At 35.8% G+C, this 23,416-nt stretch overlaps 1 protein-coding gene across 6 annotated transcripts in view; it reads right to left on the reverse strand.

Annotated features, from left to right (window-relative positions):
* The window catches only part of CERKL (ceramide kinase like), a 110,496-nt gene that overhangs the window by 66,914 nt on the left and 20,166 nt on the right, over positions 1-23,416 (reverse strand). For all 6 annotated transcript variants that reach the window (XM_023259528.2, XM_023259526.2, XM_023259525.2 and 3 more), the window contains exon 2: positions 3,294-3,536. In XM_023259528.2, coding sequence (XP_023115296.1) covers positions 3,294-3,536 — 243 coding nt within the window. The remainder of the gene's footprint in view (positions 1-3,293; positions 3,537-23,416) is intronic.

The raw sequence follows: 23,416 nt of genomic DNA on the forward strand, positions 1-23,416 counted from the left end.
TAATTCTGGTCATTTAGTGTCTATGTCTTAAAATGTCAAGTATGAGAGTTGCCTTCTTCCTCCTTCTAGGGCTGCCAATTTGTTCTTTCCTCAAAAACTCATCACATCTTAGTTCAAAATACAAAATATGCCTATTTGAAAATAATTCTTCATATCTAAATATACTATAATTATAATTGTTAAACTATTTAGACTAAAGGACAAACTAATTGGAGATTTTAGTGTCTTCTGCATATTTATCTTAAGAGAAAAAAAGGAGTGGGGGAAGATGTAAAAGACTGGCAGGAAAAAAATCCACTTGCTGATTAAAGACATCATTCAAAATAAATCCATACAAAAATCTATTTTTTAAATCTGGTTTTGCCACAGAACCAGTTAAAAGCAGGATTTGGGGACTTAAACTAGTGATGTCTAATATTCAAATATATTTATATTCATATTTTTGTGATGTAAATTTTGTAACTTATAATTTGTAAATTTCTATGTATTGCCCTCTCTCTGCCCCCCCTTCCTGAACTTAAGTCAAGTCTGGTACAAACACAAATTCCTTGGGTAGGGACTTAAAAAAAAATTGGAAATCGGCAACTACCATCTGCCAAGCCTGATGCAACGTAGCATGGAATAGACAGTGAATGTGAGATAGGAAGATAATCCACAAATAGACCAACTCTGTGCAAATCAGAGCCAGAGAGGGCCAGGAAAAGCTATCGCCCTCATCCCCTCCAGAGGAAATACTGAAGTCCCCCTCCATTTATGGAATGAGACTTGAGCCAATTGTGTTTGTCTCTCAGATGATAGGCACTTTAATGAACACGTGGATTTGTAAGTAAAAACTTTAAAAAGCCAAGAGAAATATTCTAAAATTGTAAACCTAAAAAAGAAATGTCAGTATAATGTAAAGTTTGGTAGAGAGATTTGGAGCTGTAACCATGCATTTGTGTATGATGAAACAGACCCGGGATTGTCTTTGTGAGGCATGGGGATGAGGGGGAATTGGCTTCTCCGACAAGACCTGCTAAGTCCATGGGGGCAAAGATCCAACAGTCATTCATTCAGAACATCTTGTTTAGGTTCCTTCATTTTATTAGAGGATTTCGACCCTCCTTTGTTTGTTTGCATTGGTTGATTTCAAATGTCAATCTATTTGCTTTAATCAGCAAAATCACTGTCCTGCAGGAAACTTCCCAGGGGACATGACCTCATATATTTTATTATCTCCAACTCTTGTCAAAATCAAAATTACAAAAAGCAACATTCCCTGAGGATTATATTCAAAAGATATGTAAATTTATTCATTTCTGTAATTTTCCTAGATTTTAATCCTAGACCAAACCAAAATATCATTCATTAAGCTGAAAACATATTTGGACAGCGTTTTGGGTGTGTTTGCTCCTTGTGTATGTGTGGTTTTTGTTGTGTTTAGACAAGTCTCTCTACTCCTATAAAATTGCTTTTACTAAATTGAGCTTTGTTGTATGTTCTCTGCTTACTTATTATTGGTTTTATGGGTGAGATACATTGAGCAAGTTGCCTCTTAGGTCACTTAGCCAGGCCTTCATAAGCCCCATGGGAGAAAATTTTCTCAGACCTTCAGTGAAAGGAAGAGCTTTGCCTCCCCTAATCAAATGGCACATTCTTATCTTATAGAACATGAAAGTCTCCTGAGTACCTGCCCATGCAAAGAAATTTAATTCAGTGGAACTTAAGTTTTTCATTTTTATTTAAATTTTCTAAAATCTCTTCTCACATGTATTTAAAATAAAAACACTATAAAAGACCTACTGTTAAAGTGGACTGCTTTTAGTTAAACATATATATTCACTATATTTCCAGAGACTTGAACTATACTATAGTCTCTATAGTTTCTTTGCTTCTTGAAAGTAACAGCTCTCCTTGAAGGTCCCAAAGAGCCAACAAGGAAGCATGGGTCCACTTAGTAACAGGGTTTCCTAGTTTTAATATGTCACTTCAGCTCATTGTCTACGGGTATGACCTTCTCAGTTGGCTGCCCTTGGCCAACTTGGGTCCTCAGACTTCTTGATCAATAATGCCTGGCCTCCAACTCTCTAACATCACCATGTGCCTGCTCTTTGTCTGGCACCCCTCTCTGCCTTGTGTCATCTTACACCAAATTGCACCATCAACTACACCAGCTGCCTCTACCCTGATCCATCTGGCAAACAGAATGAAATGGGCACAAAAAGAAACAAGATTTACAAATCTCTGAGGAAAAAAAAAAATCAATCCTGAAACTCAGTTTGATTATGTTTCAACTAGATACATTCTAGAAATCCAAATTGCATATTTGTATTCATGTATTTATGTAAAATATAAATGCCATTTAGAAATTCCAGATATACTTAATTCATTATGAGATAATATTTTAATACATATATGCTCTGTCCTCTGGATATTAACTTTTAGAAAAACCTTGTCTACCCTTGAACAAACTCAAGCAACTCAGGATATATATGCACTTGTCATCAGAACATATGTGGAAGGAAAATAAATTCTAATATAAGCTCAAATGACATGAATAGATAAATAAATATGCTTTCAAAAACAATTTAAGTGGACTAAATTACTTAAGAACTGTGCTATTTCAGATTATCGGAGCTTCTTCATGGAAGTGATCATTCAAAAGAGTCACTGTCCAACTCATTCTATGATGTTAGCATTACCCTGATACCAAAAGCCAGATAAAATATATAAGGAAAAACAAAACTACACACCAACATCTCTTACAAATATTGATATAAAAACTCTCAAAAAAATACCAGCAAATCCGGGGTGCCCAGTCAGTCAAACATCTGACTCTGGATTTCAGCTCAGGTCATGATCTCATGGTTTGTGAGATCAAGCCCCACAATGGGCTCCATGCTGACAGCGTGGAGCCTGCTTTAGATGGTCTCTGCCCTCTCCCACTTGTGCTCTCTCCCTCAAAATAAATAAAAAAACTTAAAAAAATACCACCTAACCAAATTCAGTCACATATTAAAAGGATTATATACCATGATCAAGTGGGATTTCTGGAATGCAAGGATGGTTCAACATAAAAAAATCAATATACCATTGTCAACAGAATAAAGGAAAGAAATAGGATTATCTCAATTGATGTTGAGAAAGCCTGTAAGAAAATTCAACACCTTTCATGAAAAACACACTCAGCAAACTAGGAATAAAACAAACTATCTTAACATAATTAAGGATGGCTGTACTCATAAATACATCATGTTGAGATTAATAACCTACAGCAAAGAAACTCATTAAAATTTCCCACCAGGAGTACTTACCAGCCAAAATTTTCTTGAATTGTTTAAACCACACATCACAGTGGTCTTCACTTAAATTAATAAGATCAAGCGTAGAATCTTTTAATTTATTTTGTTCCTTTTTCAAACATATGAAGAGTGTGATACCTAATAAGGTACCACTTCCCTGCTGTTTAACAGAATAACGCCGTTTCAGTTTGACAGAGAATATGTCCTTGAGTTCAATAAATTCTTCTTTACATAGAACATCATACTTGGAGTCACCTGAAAAAAATTAAAATTTCCAATTAAAACCAGTGTCCATATTTTATATGTATGAATAATAAAAAGTGAAAGCCCATAAAACCTTTATCATATTTATTTTTACCAATTATGCTTCATATAAGTCCATGTGTGAGTTGGGGAGGGAAGAAAGGGAAAATTGGGTCTATTTTCCCAAGAATTAAAACGGAGAAAAATGGCATCAAGTCCCTGTCCAAGACATTCAAAAACTGAAAATATTCAATAGAAGAATTTCAAGAATATAGACAAAGCAACATTCCAAGAAAGAGTCTCCTTGGTCCTAATAGAGACAGAATAAAATGATGGAAAGAACAGAATTCACTAACAGAAGTGAGTTTATAACAAGTATTAGAGGCAAAGTGTAAGGAAAAGGATACGTACATTCCAGGTAAAGTAAAACATGTACAAAAAGGAAACAGAGGAAGATTACTGTATGAAAAGTAAATCCCTGCCAGTCTAGAACGAAACATCCACCTGAATTGAATTTTACCACAGTCAGTCAGACTTTATTTTATAGTGGCATCAAATTTTACTGGTTATGTTTAACCTCCAGTCAGAAAACGTGTGTTGTGGTAAAAGACCATTTCAGTGGACTCTCAAAGTAGGAGTGCTTTATACTTTTAAAAAATACTTCTAAAATTTCTACTCTGGCCAAAATGGAATCACAGGGACTGGTTTACCTTCTGCCTGAAATAACTAAAAGGGTGGGCAAGATACACGAAACCTCAGTTTCCAGACATCTGCCATCAGGTAGCCCAAAACAGTATTCCCTGAGAGAGGGGAAACAAAGGAACCATGGGAGTGTTCCAGGCTACCGTCCGGGGAGGGTTTCCAGGCCACAGTGCAAGTCGGGAGCCCTGGTGGAACCTGGTTGTCTTACTGGGTGAAGCAGGAAGTAAGAGTCCAGAAAAGCCACAAGGACTAAGTTCACTAGGCAAATTACTGTAGAGAAGGAAGCTGCAGAGAAGTGGGAATTCTGCAGATTTGCAGAGGGCCCCCTTGAATCTTCAGCTGAGTATGAAAGACATACGTGCAAGGCCAGGGAGAGAGAGACCCAAAGGATGAGACAGAACAATGCTCAGAGATCGCACAGACATGCCCACCATGAGCTTAAAAGCAAGCCTCAAAAGGATTAAACTGTCTCCTAGTAATTCAATTACATCCTATAATAAAGTTCAAGAATACAGGGATACAAAAATGTTTACCAACTTTACATGGCAAAATTCACAGTACCTCTCATTCAACCAAAAATCACAACGCATGTAAAACAGCAACAAAACATGACCCATAATAAGAGGAAAAAAAGCCAATAGAAACAGATGCAGAACTAATACCAGTGTAACCAGCCCCACAAATCAGAGGTCCCCTCTCTCGGCTTCCTTGGCCCTTGAGCAGGCACAATACACTCAGATTGGAGCAAGGACTTCCAGGTACATTAAGAAGTTGCTTCCCAGCTTTCTCAGTGACTGTTTGGGCCTCTCCCAACCATTCTGCAAACTATGTCCAGTTGTTCACAAAGCATACATACCACGGGCAAAAAAAAAAAAATAAGCCCTTTTCTCAGTGTTTAAGGTGGGGGGATAAGGTGAACCCAAAGTCAGTTTTAGGGGCCTGTCATCTCCTTGGAAAGCTCAGGCTTCAAGTACAGTGCACTTCTATTATTGTTACCCAGAGGCACATGGCCAGGGTCTCTAGAGCACTTCAAGAACACTTCATACCTTCAAGGATGAGAGATAGCAGGCTTGTTAAAGGTGCTTCTTCCAGACTAATCTTAAGATATTGATTATGCCCTCCTCTCTCATACAAATTTAATTTTTTTATGTTGTATAGCACACAAGAGCTCTGAAGAAGGATGAAAGGAAACAAAGAACCACTGAGGGAAAGAAAAAAAAATGCAAAGGATGAAATCAACTCCCCTTTTCACTCGAAGACCTGTATTATAATCTGAATTCTTTATCATGTGTGTGCTTTACTTTGGCAGTGAACAATTCAATGGCTATTCTAATTTAAAATCTCTTATAAATTGAAAATCTAAAGATCCTACAGCAACATCCAAGATCAAACTTAGTAGGAAAAGCCAGAAGAATTTCTGGAAACAGTACAAGAATACCTATTGCCACTTTTACTATTTCAAATTATCCTGGACATTCTGGCTGATAGTATATGAAAGAAAAATGAAATAAAAGGCAATTAAGTGGCAGAAGGGGCAGGAGGAGGGCTAAAATCATAACTATTGATAGATGATATCACAGTATGTTTGTAAAATCCAAAAGAATATCTTTAAAATCACTAGAACTAATAAAAAAATACCCAGTAAGGAAACAGGTTACAAATATACCAATAGCCAGGAAGGAGACATAATGGGGTTAAAGATATCCCATGCCAATTAGCATATTATACCTAGGAATAAATTTAGCAAAATGATCTTGGACTTGTATGGGGAAAAAATGCTAAATAAGTGGAAATATATTAAGCTCCAAGATTACATTTTTTCCATGCCTCATTATTAAATAACTACTGATAATGCTATTCCAGTCAAAATCTCAATGGTATTTTCTTTGATGTAAAGGGGCAAGGAACTTAATCAAATGATTTGCAAATTTTCTTGAAATAAATGTATTACATTAATGAGTAAAATGTTTTAGAAGTACAGCAACAAGGGACGCAGAGTATATGCCTGATTGGATATTAGTATTTTGTAAAGCTATAATAATTAAAATATAGGAATAGATAAGAGAATGGTTCAAAGAGATTTGTATACGCTTAAAAATCACTAATATGATAATGGTGGTATCTAAGCTCAGTGGGAAATATTCAGTAAAAGGTGATTTAGAGCGGATTAATCTTTTGAAAAAGGAAAAAAATAGAGCCTTATTTCATAATATATACCAGTATTTCTAGAGTAGAAAGAATTTCATATAATCATCAATTAGTAAAGCCTTAAGAGTGACAGTAAAGGCAGATATACAGAGACTGAAATATGTAACATAAAAATTATTCAATGCCCACCTGAAACTAATATAACACTGTATGTTAATTATACTTCAATTAAGAAAGAAAGGAAATTATTCAATTGCTTATAAAGGCCTGAAGAACCATAAATAGATGTCACAAGCAAAAGCCAACCAGGCAGAAATATCGGCAACACATGACAATTAAATGATCTATTTAATCAAGGAACGAAACACTTTAGTGGCAAAGTACATAAAAGACCCAAGCAGGCTTTTCACAAAAGAAGAAATGCAAATTGACCAATAGACATATGAGAAAGTTCAATCTAATTAGCAATCAAAGAAATGCAAATTAAAACAACAAGATACCATTTTTTGCCTTTTAGATTGGCACAAGATCAAAAATAATGCTCAACGATGGTGCGTGTAAAGGGAACCAATCCCAGTGCTGGTGGGAATGCAAAAATGGTAGCTGCTGGAGAACAAGTTGGGAATATGTATCAAAAGATTTCAAAATGTTAATTGCAGCAGTATGTAGAGTAGCAGAAATATTTAAAGCAATGCTCAAGTTCTTCAACAGGAGAATGGTTCAACCATAGTTTTCTGCAGCCCATAAATGAGCAAGTTAGAACTCTAGGACATTCATGTTAAGAGGTATGAATAAGTAGAATAAAAGCAAGTCACAAAGTAATCTGGGGGATTTAAGCTCAATTTCATTAAAAAGAAAAAAGAAACTCAAGTAGAAAACACACAACAAATACTGGTCACCTATTAAAGAGAAATATGAGGGAACAGGAGATTAATTGTTTCCTATAAACCTCCATAATTTCCCTTTCTATAATCAGCATTGAATTTACAATTTTTAAAAATGAAGAAAAGGAAAAATGCTTTAAAGTATGCATATGTTTGATCCAGCAATTTACTTCCAGGAATTTACCCTAAGGGAATAGATAATATGCACAATTTAACTAGAAGAATGTTTACCCAAGCATTATTGGAGTGAAATTTAGAAATAATCTAAATGAGTAACAGAGTATTGGTTCTATAAAGTATATTTCATATAACAAAATGCTATTCAGCCATTGAAATGTAGAAATCCGACGAGAAGAGGGTCTAAAGTAGCACATTTCTATTATTGTTTTGTATGTTTACTGAATACATTGTGTACGTGTAATATATTTTCATATGCACATTTATATGAAAATGCATATGAAAACTTGGAAGGGTAGTCAGATTGTGATTTTGTTTGCATGTATGAATTTCTAATTTTTCTACAATGAGAATATTCTATAATCAATTGAAAAAGATTGTTTCCTTTGCTCATCCTAAAATAGCTCCTGATATTGTTTAATTTTTAAAATTCCATTCCCTAAAAAGAGTAGCTAATATTTAATGAGCATGTGCTGGACGCCAGACATTGCCCTAAATGCTTTACATGTATTATTATCTCATTTACTCCTCACAGCAACCCTAAGAGGCAGATGCTGTTTCCTAAATGAGAAGAAATTCAGGACAGAGTGTGTGTAACTTGTCCATGGTCATACATCTGGTAGGGACAGACCCAAGATTTTAATCCAAGCACTTTAGCTGGTCTTTACAACTTTGTAACAATGTTGGGCTGACCTAAAGAGCTTCTTCAGGTAAACGCACTCTCATCTGACCTTCTGGATTGGTTTTTATTATTATTATTTTAATATTTATTTTTGAAAGAGAGAGAGCACACACACAAGCGCAAGCAAGGGAGGACCAGAGAGAGACGGAGACACAGAATCTGAAGCAGGTTCCAGGCTCCAAGCCATCAGCAACAGAACCCAATGTGGAGCTTGAACTCACGAACTGTGACATCACGACCTGAGCCAAAGTCAGACGCTTAACCAACTGAGCCACCCAGATGTCCCTTAGATGGGTTTTTAAGTCTAGTCAAACTTAAAACACTAGGTGAACAGCCGTTGTGTCTCTAACAGCAAGACAACAAATGTGTCCCTTAACAGAGTCGTACTACATCAGACTGAGGTGACCACGAGGGAAATGTGAGGTTAGATTACAGCAACAAGGAGCTTACAGAGAACATTCTGAGAATTCCTTTAGCTTTTTTTTTAATTTTGATTTTAATTTTAATTTTAATTTTAATTTTAATTTTAATTTTAATTTTAGTTAGCTAACATACAGTTGGTTTCTGGAGTAGAATTTAGTGATTCATCATTTACATACAATGCCGAATCCCTGTAACTCGGAGCCATATTTCCCACTCTTTTTGCTCAGGCTTCCAGGGTCTTTTCCCACATTTGCCCACAGATTCAAATTTGGGGGTTTTTATGCGAATGGTTACTTTGCTGAAGCGACAAAAGAAGAGACTAAGAGGAAGACCTACAGGTTTAAAGCAAACGTTGTCCTTTTATTTGATAGGAAAATAAGGATAATTGATCTGTGAATAAAACACTTAAGGGGCGCCTGGGTGGCGCAGTCGGTTAAGCGTCCGACTTCAGCCAGGTCACGATCTCGCGGTCCGTGAGTTCAAGCCCCACGTCGGGCTCTGGGCTGATGGCTCAGAGCCTAGAGCCTGTTTCTGATTCTGTGTCTCCCACTCTCTCTGCCCCTCCCCCATTCATGCTCTGTCTCTCTCTGTCCCAAAATCAAATAAACGTTGAAAAAAAAAAATTTTTAAACACTTAAATTTTTCATGATAGATGGATGTTCTTTGCCATTGTTTTTCTCAGCAGCTACAAATCTCTCAGGTACCAATTTCCTACACGGAATCCCTGATCTATTATTTATTTCTGCAATGGTAACCATTTACATAAGTCAATCTGCCCAGTTTTCTAATCACAGATTTCACTTAATTTTGGATAGAACTGTTTCCTGACATTTGAAGATGTGTACAGTATTACTCGTTTTACAGAAAACTCTTTTTTCATTCTGAATATAGTCTTCAGGAATAAACCTTGTTAGAATTCCGTGAACCTGAATTAAAGATGTTTTTATTTAAAGGCCTGGAACTGTTTATTGTTTAACCAGACATCAGATTGGGTGGTACTTTTTTAGGCCTTTGTTTTGTTTTTGAAGTTCTTAAGATAGGAGCGGGGGACCAGCTGGCTGGGTACAGCAGCAGGACACTGGTTTCCCGGACTTGAAAGAGAGCTAGGGCCGAGGTTCTTCAGGTTTCCAGGTGGAAAGCCCTGAGGCTAACTCCCAGTTAAGGAGGACGGTTCTAGAGATCATCTAATAGGATAAACTGAAAAATCTCAGGTCACTGTGTCTCCTCAATCCCTACTCCAAAACACTTACTCTTCGGGGTATACTTAGAATACACACACATTTATGAGAAACTAGATTAAGGAGAAAAAAACCATTCTGAGAGAAAATACTATTGCTCTGGGTCTATAAAATTGCCCATTTATCTGGACCCCTTTGTAGTAGCACCTTAAGAATGATTCAGACTCTATTCTCCAGATTAAAAACATACTGCTTTGTATATCTAAACTATTTATAAATTTATAAATGCTGAAAAAAATTTCGGTCATATATCTGCTTAAAGTTTCATCCACAAGATAGCTGCTTCGATCCCCATGCTAGCCACCTCTGTTATAGTACAACCAATTTCCTCCACAAATAAAAGCAAATGTTTTCATAATTGTATGCAAAACCCACATTTTCACATACAACCAAGCACAGGCAAACTGTATGTTACAAGAGGAGTTAAAAAAAAAAATACTTTGGGGCATGTATTTTAAATGCAACTTTAATTTTACCTTAATGTTAAAAGACATCTTTATTGGTGAAAAATGTGGAATAAACCTTCATCCATAGAATAGTATTTTATAACAGTAGATAAAAATATGGAAATCTTCCACATACTTTTTTTCAGGTTATGAAAACGTAAACCTTACAGATGACATGTAATTTTTCTTTGTGGCATGTGGTTTATTATTTGAAATCTATTGGTTCATTAGTATCATATTGGTTATAGCTAGTTGTTTCAGAACATTAACTGTCCTCTCACATTACTTACAGAGATACTGGGGACCATCTGTTCTTGCAAGGGATTTAAGTATATGTCTATTGGATATCATGCTATTTATTTAATTCAGCACCCACTTCCTATTGTTGTATTTTCTTGGGGGGAAAAGTCAATTTAATTACAGGGAATAAAGATAACCTCTCCTGGCAGGTGACCCTGTCACCACGAGAGCAAAGCAGGACCTACTTAAAGTAGGTTACAGTGGTTAAAAGAAGAGTAAAACCAACAACACTTAAGAATATTTAACAAAGGTTTAACAAAAATAGAACAGTGAATGGCGCTTTTAAAAATATTACTGTAAGCCCAGGGCTTGTCTAAATCAATCTTGGCACATCTGTCTGATGCGGACCATAAACAGGATTAGAGCGGGATTTATCTGCTTGGCGTTAATTGTGCTCACAGTTTCTGCACATGCCCACTCTTTAAAATACTGCCTGAAAAACAGGCCTGCCCGATACACAGCTCCCACAACACAGTGCAGACACACACGTATGGTATATTACATGGTTAAGCAATGTGATGTCTAACAATTTTTTTTGGCTCTTCAGAATTACTTATCTAATCCCCTAATTAAAAATACAAAATTCTGTTTGAATACACCACATACTGAGATAAATCTGTGAAGCAGGGGACCAATAAATTTGAATACACTTTAATTGTAAGAAGAAAACACAATTTAATTGTTAATAATCAGGTTAAACCAGGGTTTAAACAAATAGGGCTGCTCCTATAATTTACTGAAAAAACCTTCACAATGCATTACTATCCTCAAGAATTAGGACACAGCATTCGTTAGCAGAAAAAGTTGCTAAATACATACACATATCAAGAGTGACAAGATATAGCATTCTTATCTAGTAAAAAAAAAATTATACAGGAAATTTTAAACTTCTCACAGAGAGAAGTAGAGAAACTGCCAATCCAATATCCAAAAGTCACATTTTTATCACATCAGATAGAAAATTAATGTTCATTTTCTACCTGTTTTTTTTCACCCACTTATTCTATCATGTGTAAACAGCTTAGAGTTAAAAATTTGACTAATTGGAGATATTTAGGTATTTTTGCAAGAAGTCCAAAATGAACTAGCCAGTCAAAAAAATGTAAGTATCAGTCTTTGGTTTGCAGATTTGACATATAGGCAACATGTAATTCCTTATTCCAAACAACATTTAATGCCTATGATGCTAAGTGATGTGAGAAGTTTTAAATTACTTAGTATGTTTTAATCATGAACATATAAAATTGTTAAAGAACAGTAGAAGTGAAAATTTAGGTTAACTTTCAATCATAGGCAATCTTCGGCTTTAAAACTTTTTTGGGTCAGAACCTATTCATGTTCTAAATATCTTAGTGAGCTCTTAGAGATCAGTTTTCCCCTAAATCTCTATTGATAGAAGGTAAGACTATACTTTTACTGTTATTTTATACAGAGCAGATAATCAGGAGAACTTGACAAATTAAGTCAATCATTTAAATACTTAAAATAAAACACCCAGCAGCAGTTCTCAATGTAGAGTCTCAGAGGTTTTACGTGGTCAAACTGATCTTTAGGATAATTCTAAACATGTTATTTGCCTTTACACCGTGTTGGCATTGGCACTGATGTTTCAAGTGCCAAAGTGGTGATGTGTGCATCAAGGCAGTGACACTTTTACCAGTATTGTTGCATTCTTTACCACACTCCAAACTCACAGTTTAGAAATTAAAAGGTCCATTTCACTTAACTATCCCTGATGAAATAGGAACAATCTAATTTTTTTAAAATTTCCACCCTGGACTACATTTTTCTTTAAATATTATGTGAGATGAAATGGAAACTATGAATAAAGCATTTCTGCTACAAATGAAAGTGATGACTGTCTCCAGGAAAAGCACTCATACTTTTAAGTTGCAATTGAACTAGCTGGTTTTGTGGAAGACTATTTTTACTTGAAAGATCCACTGACAGACAAGCTATGGTATTCAGACAGGAGTATTTGGCAAACATTCCCTGGAAAAATGAGCAAAGTGAGCCAGTCGCTCAAGAAAAACAGCTAAAACTGTCAATGACAAAATTCAAGCTTTAGCGTAAAAAATTAGAATTTTATAAAACTTGTATCCATCACAATGAGTTTGACAGCTTCCCAATACTTAAAAAATTTTCTCATGAGACTGGTGGTCATATTAATGTAGCTGATATTTTTTAAATATTGGGTATTATAATGTGTCAACATTTAGAAGCTCTATTTAACTCAGTACATCAAATTTTCCAAATATGCAATGCAGGATGTTATAAAATCATGCACGGGTAAGAGATTTATTCAAAGTGCAAGACAAACCAGATTTTCAAATAGACTACATAACTACATTGCTGTGTTTTCAGATTCAACATTATAACTAGCCTTACTAAACTGGCACTTGAGTTTTGTTGTAATATCAAAGGATAGCCACAATTATCTGAAAACATGATTAAAATACTTCTCTTCCAAATACACATCTATATGAAAATGGATTTTCCTTATATACTTTAATCAAAACAACATATTCACAATAGATTGGATGCAGACACAATTTTTAAAACTCAGCTGTCTTATATTAAGCATCCTATTTTAAAAAGCTAGGTCTTCTATTAAAGACATTTGAAAAAAATGTAAGATAATGAAGAGGCATAATAAACTGGCATTTTTTAACTTTAGAAAATAATTGTTTTTAACAAAAATATTTTATCTTAAATGCAATGGATTTATTACTATTATATTTAATGAATATTTTAAATGTCTAAGTCCTAGTACCAGAAGTACCAAGGGGTATAATTTTTATAAGCAAAAGCTCTTTGTGGTTTTTGATAATTTCAGACTATAAAGTGGTCCCAGGGCTGAAAAGCCCAAGAACCCCTGCACTATAGTGTTGTGAACATAGGCCTAACCTTAAGAAAATGCAGCCTAGAGATGGCATGATTCATGCATTTCATCTTTAACCACCTTAAATCAAATACGATGATACTAAGTTATTTTTAGATTCTGCCATGAGTCCCTATTACATCTGAAACCTAGCAAAATTCACATTCTATAGCAGGCCTGATCATGCAATGTGATTGGGTTTTGTCATTTTCACTTCAGCAAGAGCACTAATGTGCTACTTCCTTTGGGACAATTTATCCTTGACTTGATGATCTACTTAGATATTTGCCACTGCCTGCATTTTATATGCTCACTTCCATTTCAATTCCTTACGAAAAGCATTTAAAAATGGAAAGTGTCTGGGGCGCCTGGGTGGCTCAGTCAGTTAAGCGTCCAACTTTGGCTCAGGTCATGATCTCGTGGTTTGTGAGTTCGAGCCCCACTTCAGGCTCTGTGCTGACAGCTCGGAGCCTGAAGCCTGCTTCGGAATCTGTGTCTCTGTCTCCCTCTGCCCCTCCCCGACTTGTGCTATCAAAAATAAATAAAATGTAAAAAAAATAAATAAATAAAAAGGGAAAGTGTCTGATAATGGCACCAATAGAAAATATGGCCTTGATTCATCTTAACCTTATACTCTAGTCATTTGGCAGGCATTATCAGTTCAGGTATGCATACCATGATGTACAGTTTACATACATCACACCAGACGGCCTTTGTGCAGATACCCCTTGAACCTCTGAAGTACAGCAATTGGTCTTCCTTTCTCTAGTCTCTCAGCAATTCACTTTAACAATATCTTCATCGTCCTCCTGGTCTCTAATCTCTGTATCCCAGTACCTTGCGCTATGCTTCAGACATAGGCTTGGCTTCCAATAGAAGTTTGTTATTGACAGTCTTTACCATCAGTCAGATGATATCTCAATCACACTGTATGCATTTCGACCTCTGAACCTTTGCTCCTTTATTTCCCAGGAAATGAAAGGCCTTCTTGACTCCATTTTCAAACATTAACCATCTGTCAAAGCACATTAAGAGACATTCTTCATTTCCCAGTCCTTCTGAGCTCCTATGGCCCAGTACACAGTTGAGATTCAATCACATATCAGAAGTTCCTAACTCACCAGAGGGCAAAAGCACAAAGGCCCTTCAAAGCCTTTTAAGAACTTAAGTTATATATTTTTACCATACTAACTGATGGGTCAAAATGGTAATGGGGAAGGGGTTAGCTAAAGATGAGACTGTAACTCTTTAGGGTAAGCCCAAAAGTTTACTATTTCAATATATTTGAACACCTGCTATATTTCAGGCACTTTTGTGTGTATATTAAAATGCTAATACAAATTTAACAATCTCCATGGATCACTGTCTCTATGAGAACAAAGGTTAAGGAGTTCATCTTTCACGACCTGGAACTCGCTGGGCTGTGGGAACAGGACTATATGTATCTAAGCCAGAGTGAGGATCTCTAGCGCCAGTGTCTAACATAGCCTGGTCTGGGCTTTCTGTCAGGTAAAGGCTTTTTCCTTCTGGGGACCTCAAAGATTGTCACACCAACTTTGTTTTCACCTCTGCCATTACTAGCCACCAATGCCCTACTGTGCAAGTCAGATCCCCCATTACCTCACGGTAGTCCCAACAAAGAGATCACACAGCCCTCCAGATAATCTGATGGGTTTTGCTACTGAGAGACACTAAGAAACCCACTTTTATTACCAATTCCATTCAGGTTTACCCTGAAGACAGTAATTATTTGCTCCCAAGATAACAAGAAAATATTGAGAATAACTACTCAAAGTCCAGGACTACTGAACTAAGCACATGCAGCCCCTGTGTTGCTGGGAGTAAGAAGAACCATTACATGAGAGACAAAGCAGTAACTTTTCCTTGATGAAGGGACTGGTCCTAGTACCAGAAAGTAAGAATTTCATCTGAGGAGCCAAGACAGTGCAGGAACAGAGTGCCACAGTCCTGACTGTCCAGAAACAGACTGGAAGAGATTCACCTAATCAGCCTCCAGGACATCTGAACTCACTATCAGTATATCTTCCTGGGGCCAGAGTTGGCCCTCTTGCAGTGAAGGAATCACTGTGCGTGGGGGAGGAAGGGAGAGAAATTGTCAGAAGCTACATATACTGAACATACAAAAGCAAACTTAAAATGTACACATTTACAATAGCCACGATATGGAAATAACCTAAATGTCCGTCAGTGGATGAATATAAAGAAAATGTGATACACACACACACAGTGGAATATCGTTCAGCCTTAAGAAGAAGAAATCTTGCCATTGTAACATGGATGGACCTTGGGGCACTGTACTAAGAAGGGAAATGTAAAAAAAAAAAAAGAAAGAAAGAAAGAAAGAAATACCACATAGTCTGGCTTATATGTGGATTTTAACAAACAAAAACAAACAAACATAGAAAAACTGAGCTCAGAGATAACAAGGAACAGACTGATCATTACCAGAGGTGGGGGATGGGCAAAATGGGTGGAGGTAGTCAAAAATTACAAACTCCCAGTTACAAAATAAATGTTGGGGACCTAACATACAGCATGGTGTCTATGCATTACTGTACTGCATACTTGAAAGTTGCTGAGAGTAGATCTTGCAAGTTCTCATCACTGAAGACAATTTGTAACTATGTATGGAGATGGATGTCAGCTTACTGTGGTGATCATTTCAGAATATATACAAATATCCAATCATTATGTCCTACACCTGAAATTTATATGCTACATGCCAATTACATGTAAATAAACAAATGGACATAATTTGAGATTTTCTAAAAATATTTGTAAATATTTATTCATTTGAGGAGGATTTGCAGACCTAGACTTAGTGGAGACAAAGGAAAGTAATGCACAATTTTAATATAGCCTATCATGGTTTTAGTGAAAAAATCTAATTTTACATTCAAGACAAAGTTCATGTTTATTTTTAATATGCTAGGCACATGGGGGATATGGCCCTTATTTCATTTCCACCATTAAAAGCATATAATTGACAAACATGTTTGGATTCTGTTTTGTTTTCGGCATTCAAAAACTGGCTAAGTAAACCCAGCGAGAATTGATTCACTAAGAAAAAAATTACAATGAAATTACTTATGAAATGTAGCCAAGTTTCCTAACTTCCTCATTTGCTTTCAGTTGGATTTAGGCAAAATGTAAAGAACAAATGTAAGTGTTAGTAAACAGACATACACATACATACACACACACACACACACACACACACACACACACACTATAAATTATGCTGGTCAGTTAATACCATTTAGGCTACTATTCACACAAAATATGATCCTCTACCTATACTTGAAGTAAAAAAAGAAAACTTAAAGCTATTTTGGAGTAAAAATTGGAAGTTAATTATTTTCTGAAAAATTTTAAATTAATTCAGAGTCCTATATGAAAATAAGCTCAATATTTGACCTTGGTGTCCTACATATATGGTATTTAATGCAAAGGTGTTCTTACTGAAAAGGAGTTTTGTAAGAATTTCTTCTCCATGCATTTCATCATAATATATTTTTTACCATATGGTTAGGATGATGACAGAAAGACAAAATTAAGGGTAAAAGTAAGAAATTGTTACCTGATAGTGTAAAAATTTTAAAGAAAACTTAAATACTCTAGATAAAGGATATATTTAGCTACACTATATAACATGTAATCAAAGCAAAATAGCTTATGGGATTACAGCAAGCCATCTCCTCTGTGCTGTAATACTACTGTCAGGTTTTTTTTAGAAAGATAAATTTGATATCAATACGATGTGACACAACTGCATCAAACCTTAATTTCACTCACAGTAAGAAGTCACAGGATTAAATAACACTGTGCAGTCTTTTAGAAAAGTTTATTGCTTCCAGATGGATTCAAGTTTCCTTTCAGCCCTGATTACATCTAATATGCACAGGGTGCCAACATTATAAAGGACAGAGTCAAAAATATCATTTATATAGATAGCAAGGGGCGGGGTGCAGGAACTTTGGCTCCCGAATAGATTATGCTAGCCAGGATCTGTTTTAAGAAATAACAAACATTTAATAACAATAATAATAATTTAAAAAACACCATATTATGTAAATGTTTTGAATAATGGCTGTCCCATAGAAAAACACAAATTTGCAACAAAGTATCCAGAAAATGACTCCTAGCTCAAGCTGCATGCTCTCTGCCCCCATGTTGGGTTGCGCCATGTGTCACACCGCATGAGGCTTGCTACCAAGATGTCCACCTGTGCCTCTGTGGCAGGAGAGGCATCCATGTTTATTTCATTTAATAGCACTGTTGAATATAAGCCATTGTGGTCAGACACAGATCTTCAAAAATACTATCTAAAGGCATGTTTGCTAAGTTTAAGGCTGCAAGTAAATTACTGCTTGTATTTAAAATAGCATTTTCTTACACAACTTCAGTAAGAAATAAAATCCTCTCCATAGAACCCAAAGAAAGCTCTCTCCATAATGTGAATTAAAAAATAAAATCACAGCTGCTGTATCTAGTCTGTGAGAGAAAAAGCAATAAAAATTCATAATTGAAGAATGATTTCAGTCTGTAGATCAGGGGCCAACTTTTTAAAATACAGTAAAACTCCAATAGCATTTCCATTTTCTCATTTTCTTAAATTCAATCTTTCCAATGTTCTGAAAAAGTCATACAAATTACAAATCTGATTGAATATAAATGTTAAAAAATTTATTATGTATCCTTCAAAAACAGATTCACAATTTAAATAAAATTATGGTCTAAGAGCACAAAAGAAGAGAAAAATGATTCATTTCTAAATGTATACAATATCTTTCCTGCTTGAGTACCACTGGGAAAAGTGGTACTACAATGATTCCACTCATACCTGACTTTCTTCTATGGATATTCAACCAAAACTAAGACAAATAATAATATAGCACTTTATTACATTTTCTGTAGAGAAAAATAATTTCCTTTACGTAAGGTTTATAACAAATATTAAAATTTCAGGTGATTTTAATAAAAGTTATTTGCTTATTTTCAACCTTATAAAGGATACTTAAAAATGGATGAGTATTAAAATGTTTAATTTTAATTAGATTAAAATAGTGGCACTATCCTTGATCAATTGCTTGAAATGCTCCAAGACACAGGGTGATCAGAAAAGGATCGAGTTATACTAAAAAGGGATTTAAAGTTACATGACAAATCAATAACAGATCAAGAAACAGGGTCGAACCAATTAGGCTACCTGGCACTAGAGTAGATAATGGGTTTTATATCAGCAGATGACTCATCCATTAACAATGTCTGATATTCTAAATACTAATATGTATTTGAGGGGCGCCTGGGTGGCTCAGTCGGTTAAGCGTCTGACTTTGGCTCAGGTCATGATCTTGCAGTTCGTGGGTTTGAGCCCCACATTGGGTTCTGTGCTGACAGCTCAGAGCCTGGAGCCTTCTTCGGATTCTGTATCCCCCTTTCTCTCTGCCCCTCCCTGGCTCATTCTCTCTCTCTCTCTCTCTCCCTCTCTCCCCCCCCCCAAAAAATATATATAGTAATAATAAAATGAAACCTTAAAAAAATCTAATATGTATTTGAACTATCACTAATCAAATAGTATTTTGTTTTCAATAATGGTTATTCTTAAACTGGTCATACATTATTCTAAATAACACATATTTAAGTGAAAAATCATTTCAGCTTTATTCCTTCTTTCAATAATTGTTAACTAGATACTTTCCACATGTCAGATTTGTTTGTTCTACAAAGAGAATCTTAGAGATCTTCCCTGACTACCCAATAATCACTGAATAAAGATTGGGGAAAAAAAATATATGGCAACAAGTCATGTAAATACAAGTTGAGAATCTCTCATCTGCAATTCCAAAATTCCCAAAGCTCTGAAACTCGTACATTTTTTCTTAAATCATTTGGGAGCAAAACCTGAGCTGACCTCATTTTGTAGCAAAACTGGACCCAAACTGACAATGGCATTTTAAGTCTTTACCCCACTTAGCCTGGGTACTCCTCATGTTTCGTTCAGAAATATTAATATTCAATTATGGGATGCTACCTGAGGCTCATTTTAGGTGTTACATACACATATATGCCCTACATTAGCTTTCTAAAATTAGTAAACATCTCAATTTTAAGATATAGCTGGTTCCAAATGTTTCTGGGCAAAGTGAAAAGTAACCCAATATTCCAGGTGAGAAATGATATCTCTTACTAACACGGCAGTGATGCTGCTCAATTTTGGATATATTTCAGAGGAAGAGGCCACAAGATTTGTTGATGGACTGGATGTAGAGAGATAAGCAGTAGAACATTTCCATTTCTAGCACGTTTCCAAGTGTTTTTGGCTTGGGTAACTACAAAGATGAAATCTTCACATACTGAGATGGGAAGATCCATAGAAGGGTGTAGTTGTAGGCTGTAGGATGGAATATGGGGTTTATTTTAGAATATGCTAAGGTTGAGAAATCTAGTGGACTTTTAAGTATGTCTAAGTAGGCAGTGAGGTTTATAAATCTGGAGTTCTGAGATGATGTCTGGACTAAAGATAGAAATTTGAAAGTCATCAGCATTTAGATAGTATTAGAAGCCACAAACTAGAGGAGGCTGAACCAGAGAGAGAGTGAAAAATAGACAATAAAAGGTCAGGGAACAGACATGGGAAAATGAGAACAGCTAAGAAAGAAAACTGACAAGGAGCAGCCCAATGGGGACAGGACAGAATCAAGAGAGTGACGTCCTAGAAGGTAAGAAAAAATTGTAGAGAAAGAACACTGTGATATTTTAAAACTCTGTCCATAGGTCAAGACAGATGAGTACTGACTTTGACAACTGAGCTGTAGACTCACAGGAGTCAAAAGCCTGATCATAGAAGATTCAAGAAAAAAAAAAAAAAAAAAAAAGAGAAACTAAGTGGAGACAGTGAATGTATAATTAGTCTAGCTAGACTAATAAATCAGGGTGTGTGGGAAGGGCCAAAGAAATGGGACCAAGTGCTCTGTGTGGATTATCTTAATTAATCCTCATAATAGCTCTGTAAGGTGGAAATTATCTCATTTTATAGATGAAGATGTGCAAATTAAGATAAGTAGTGCACCAAGGATTTAATGAAAATGCTAGATTTTTATTTCCAAGCACATGTGATTATCAAGTTCATTCTCATACCAGTGTGCAGCTTCCTATGAATTCACCATACAAAATAAATATTGAGAAAATGGCATCGTCTTCCCAGAAAGGACACTGGTGTAGGACTTAGGAGACCTTAATTGGAGCTCTAGCTTGGTCACCAATCTTGAGGCTATTCCCTTAAATTTTAAGCTTGATAGCTCATTCCTAAAATCAGGAGATTGGGATAGATTCATTTATTCATTCAGCAAATATTTATTCAGTCTTTATTTGCTGGATACTATTTTAGGTGTTAAACAGTGGTTTATAAAAAAGGCAAGAACTAACCCTTTGGTAAGGAAGATGACAAATATTCAATTTAATGTTTCTTTCAGCTCTAAAATACTTTAACAGCTGTTTGATAAGTATTAATAGTAATAAATTAAAAGTAATAAATTAATTTACATTTATTTTATTACTGAAACCCCACAGCACTGTAAACTAGGTACTGTTATTATGCCCTGTTTTACAAAAGGTGGGGAGGGAGACAAGCTGAGAGCTTAAATAACCTGTACTACAGTCACACAGGAAGTGACAAAGTTTAAATTGTAACAGTACTACTCCAGGAACCCATCCTTTAGTCACTCTCAACAGTATGGTAAGTTACTATTATAATATTTTATTTTAGGGGAACCTGCCTCAGTGGGAAGAGCAGGTGACTCTTGTTGATCTTGGGGTTGTGAGTTTGAGCCTCATATTTAGTGTAGAGATTACTTAATAAAATCTTAAACAATTTTTAAAAATATTTCAGGGGCGCTTGGGTGGCTCAGTCGGCCAACTTCGGCTCAGGTCATGATCTCACGGTTTGTGAGTTCGAGCCCCATGTCAGGCTCTGTGCTGACAGCTCAGAGCCTGGAGCCTGCTTCTGATTCTGTGTCTCCCTCTCTCTCTCTGCCGCTCCCCTGCTCATGCTCAGTCTGTCTCTCAAAAATAAATACATGTTAAAAAATTTTTAAAAAAGATTTCAGTTTACTAGTGTTTAACTTTCCTTTCCTGTTATTTTACTTTTCTGGATGGGTCTCTAAATGTTCAAAATGGGAAACAGAAATAAAAGAAAAAAAACAAAAATTCGGAAGTAGAAGTGAATAGTGATATAAAGTCAAAAGAAAACCAAAGCACTACAGTATCATGAACAAAAACCAGGTCTGGAAGGAGTAGGAGAAATAGCAACAGCCCTTCAGATGGTGGCCACAAGACACCACAGGTATAACCATATAGGACAACAGACAAGCCTTGTCAAACATGGCTCCAGAGTAGCTCTAACAGAGGGGTGTGGGGTGTGTCTTCTATTCTGTTGCCAAGTCACTCAGACACATTGTCCATTTACCAACCCTACTGAGAATCAACACTTCCGATAAACTTAAAGTAAATAAAGTCCCTAAAATGTTTCATAAAGGAGCCCTAGCTACTTTCTCATACTCTTTGTTACAACCACATTAAAAAAGAAAAAAGCTCTTGAGCGTTAAGAGCTGAAATCCTTACAGGAAACAGAAGAAGAAAGGAGGCAGAGTTGAGCTGCCTGGTCTGACTACAACTGAGGCTACCCTGGGATTTTCAGTAGAGCTCCAAGATTGAGCCCATCCCTTTACATCAGGACCTTTAGCCGAAACCAGGTGCACAGGGAAGCCTCTGTAGCCATTTTGTTTTCCCTCACTTTCAACAGAGAATGATGACATTAGAGTAACTGGGTTTCTCCCTTTGCAGAACCATTCTGAGCTAGCACTTTTCCTAGTATTATGAAGATTATTTCAAGATCATATTGCTTTATAAATTTTAGAGACAGGAAATAATATAATCCATTGAGTTTCAAATTCTGAGTAGCTACTATATGCCAGGTGTTTTCTGAACTAAATAGTGATTGAAGAATGATTAGATATGGTTCTGTCCCTGTAGCAGTTTAGTATATTGGTGAACAAAAGCACACTGGGTAATTTACCATCGTGGGGAACTTCACCAGATTATTCACAAATTACTCCTTCACAAAAGGACAGTGGACCCACTGGAGATTCTAAGAAACAACAATCCAATATGTTTCTCTATTTGTCACTCTAGTTTTCTATCTAAAGTACCTTTTCAACAGAGATTCAGATTCATTCATGTACTCTAGAGGCCTCTTTAAAAAGTAGTCTGCATTAAAAGGTAAAATGAGAACTAAATCTCCCTCTGAGAAACATGCTTTTATGTTTTCCCTTACATATTCTTCAATTGTTGAAAATTTCTACTTGGAGTACAATGTATACATATAATCAGAAAAAAAAAACATTTCAAACCGGTAGTTTTTACATTGCCTGAAATTAGTTCTCCATGCCAAATGTTTCTGTGCTTTATTAACTACTATGAGGCAGCTAAGAATGATAGACAAGAGAGGAAAATATTGTATTCAGAGGCTCAGCTATTCCCCAAGTTCTCGGTAGATATAAAGTTAATACTAAGCAATAAAACTCCTGTCTTTGCCAAATTACCTTACTATACATATATTCTATTAAGATTGCATCATCATGCAAAGTAGCAGCCAGTTCTTGCTGTAAATAGCATGGCATAGAAACACAGAGAAATGGCTAGGCACTCAATCAGACACTCCATCTCATTTGACTCTAAATTATCTTCAGGTTACAGTGAGAATTAAAAAAAAGATAGCCATCCCTGTTTCTTGATTTTAGAGACCAAACAGATCCTCAGAGAGGCAAAGGGGCTCATTAATGACAGATGAAAATGGCAAAGCCTTAACTGAAACCGAAGACTGGACTTTAAAGCTCATGTTCTTTTCTTCTGTTCTAGAAGCTAGGAAAACTTGTAAAGAACCACACTTGGGTGACTCAGTCAAGAATTAGACTCTTGATCTCAACTCAA

This window comes from Felis catus, chromosome C1, assembly GCF_018350175.1.
Source record: "Felis catus isolate Fca126 chromosome C1, F.catus_Fca126_mat1.0, whole genome shotgun sequence".
Taxonomy (NCBI): Eukaryota; Metazoa; Chordata; class Mammalia; order Carnivora; family Felidae; genus Felis; species Felis catus.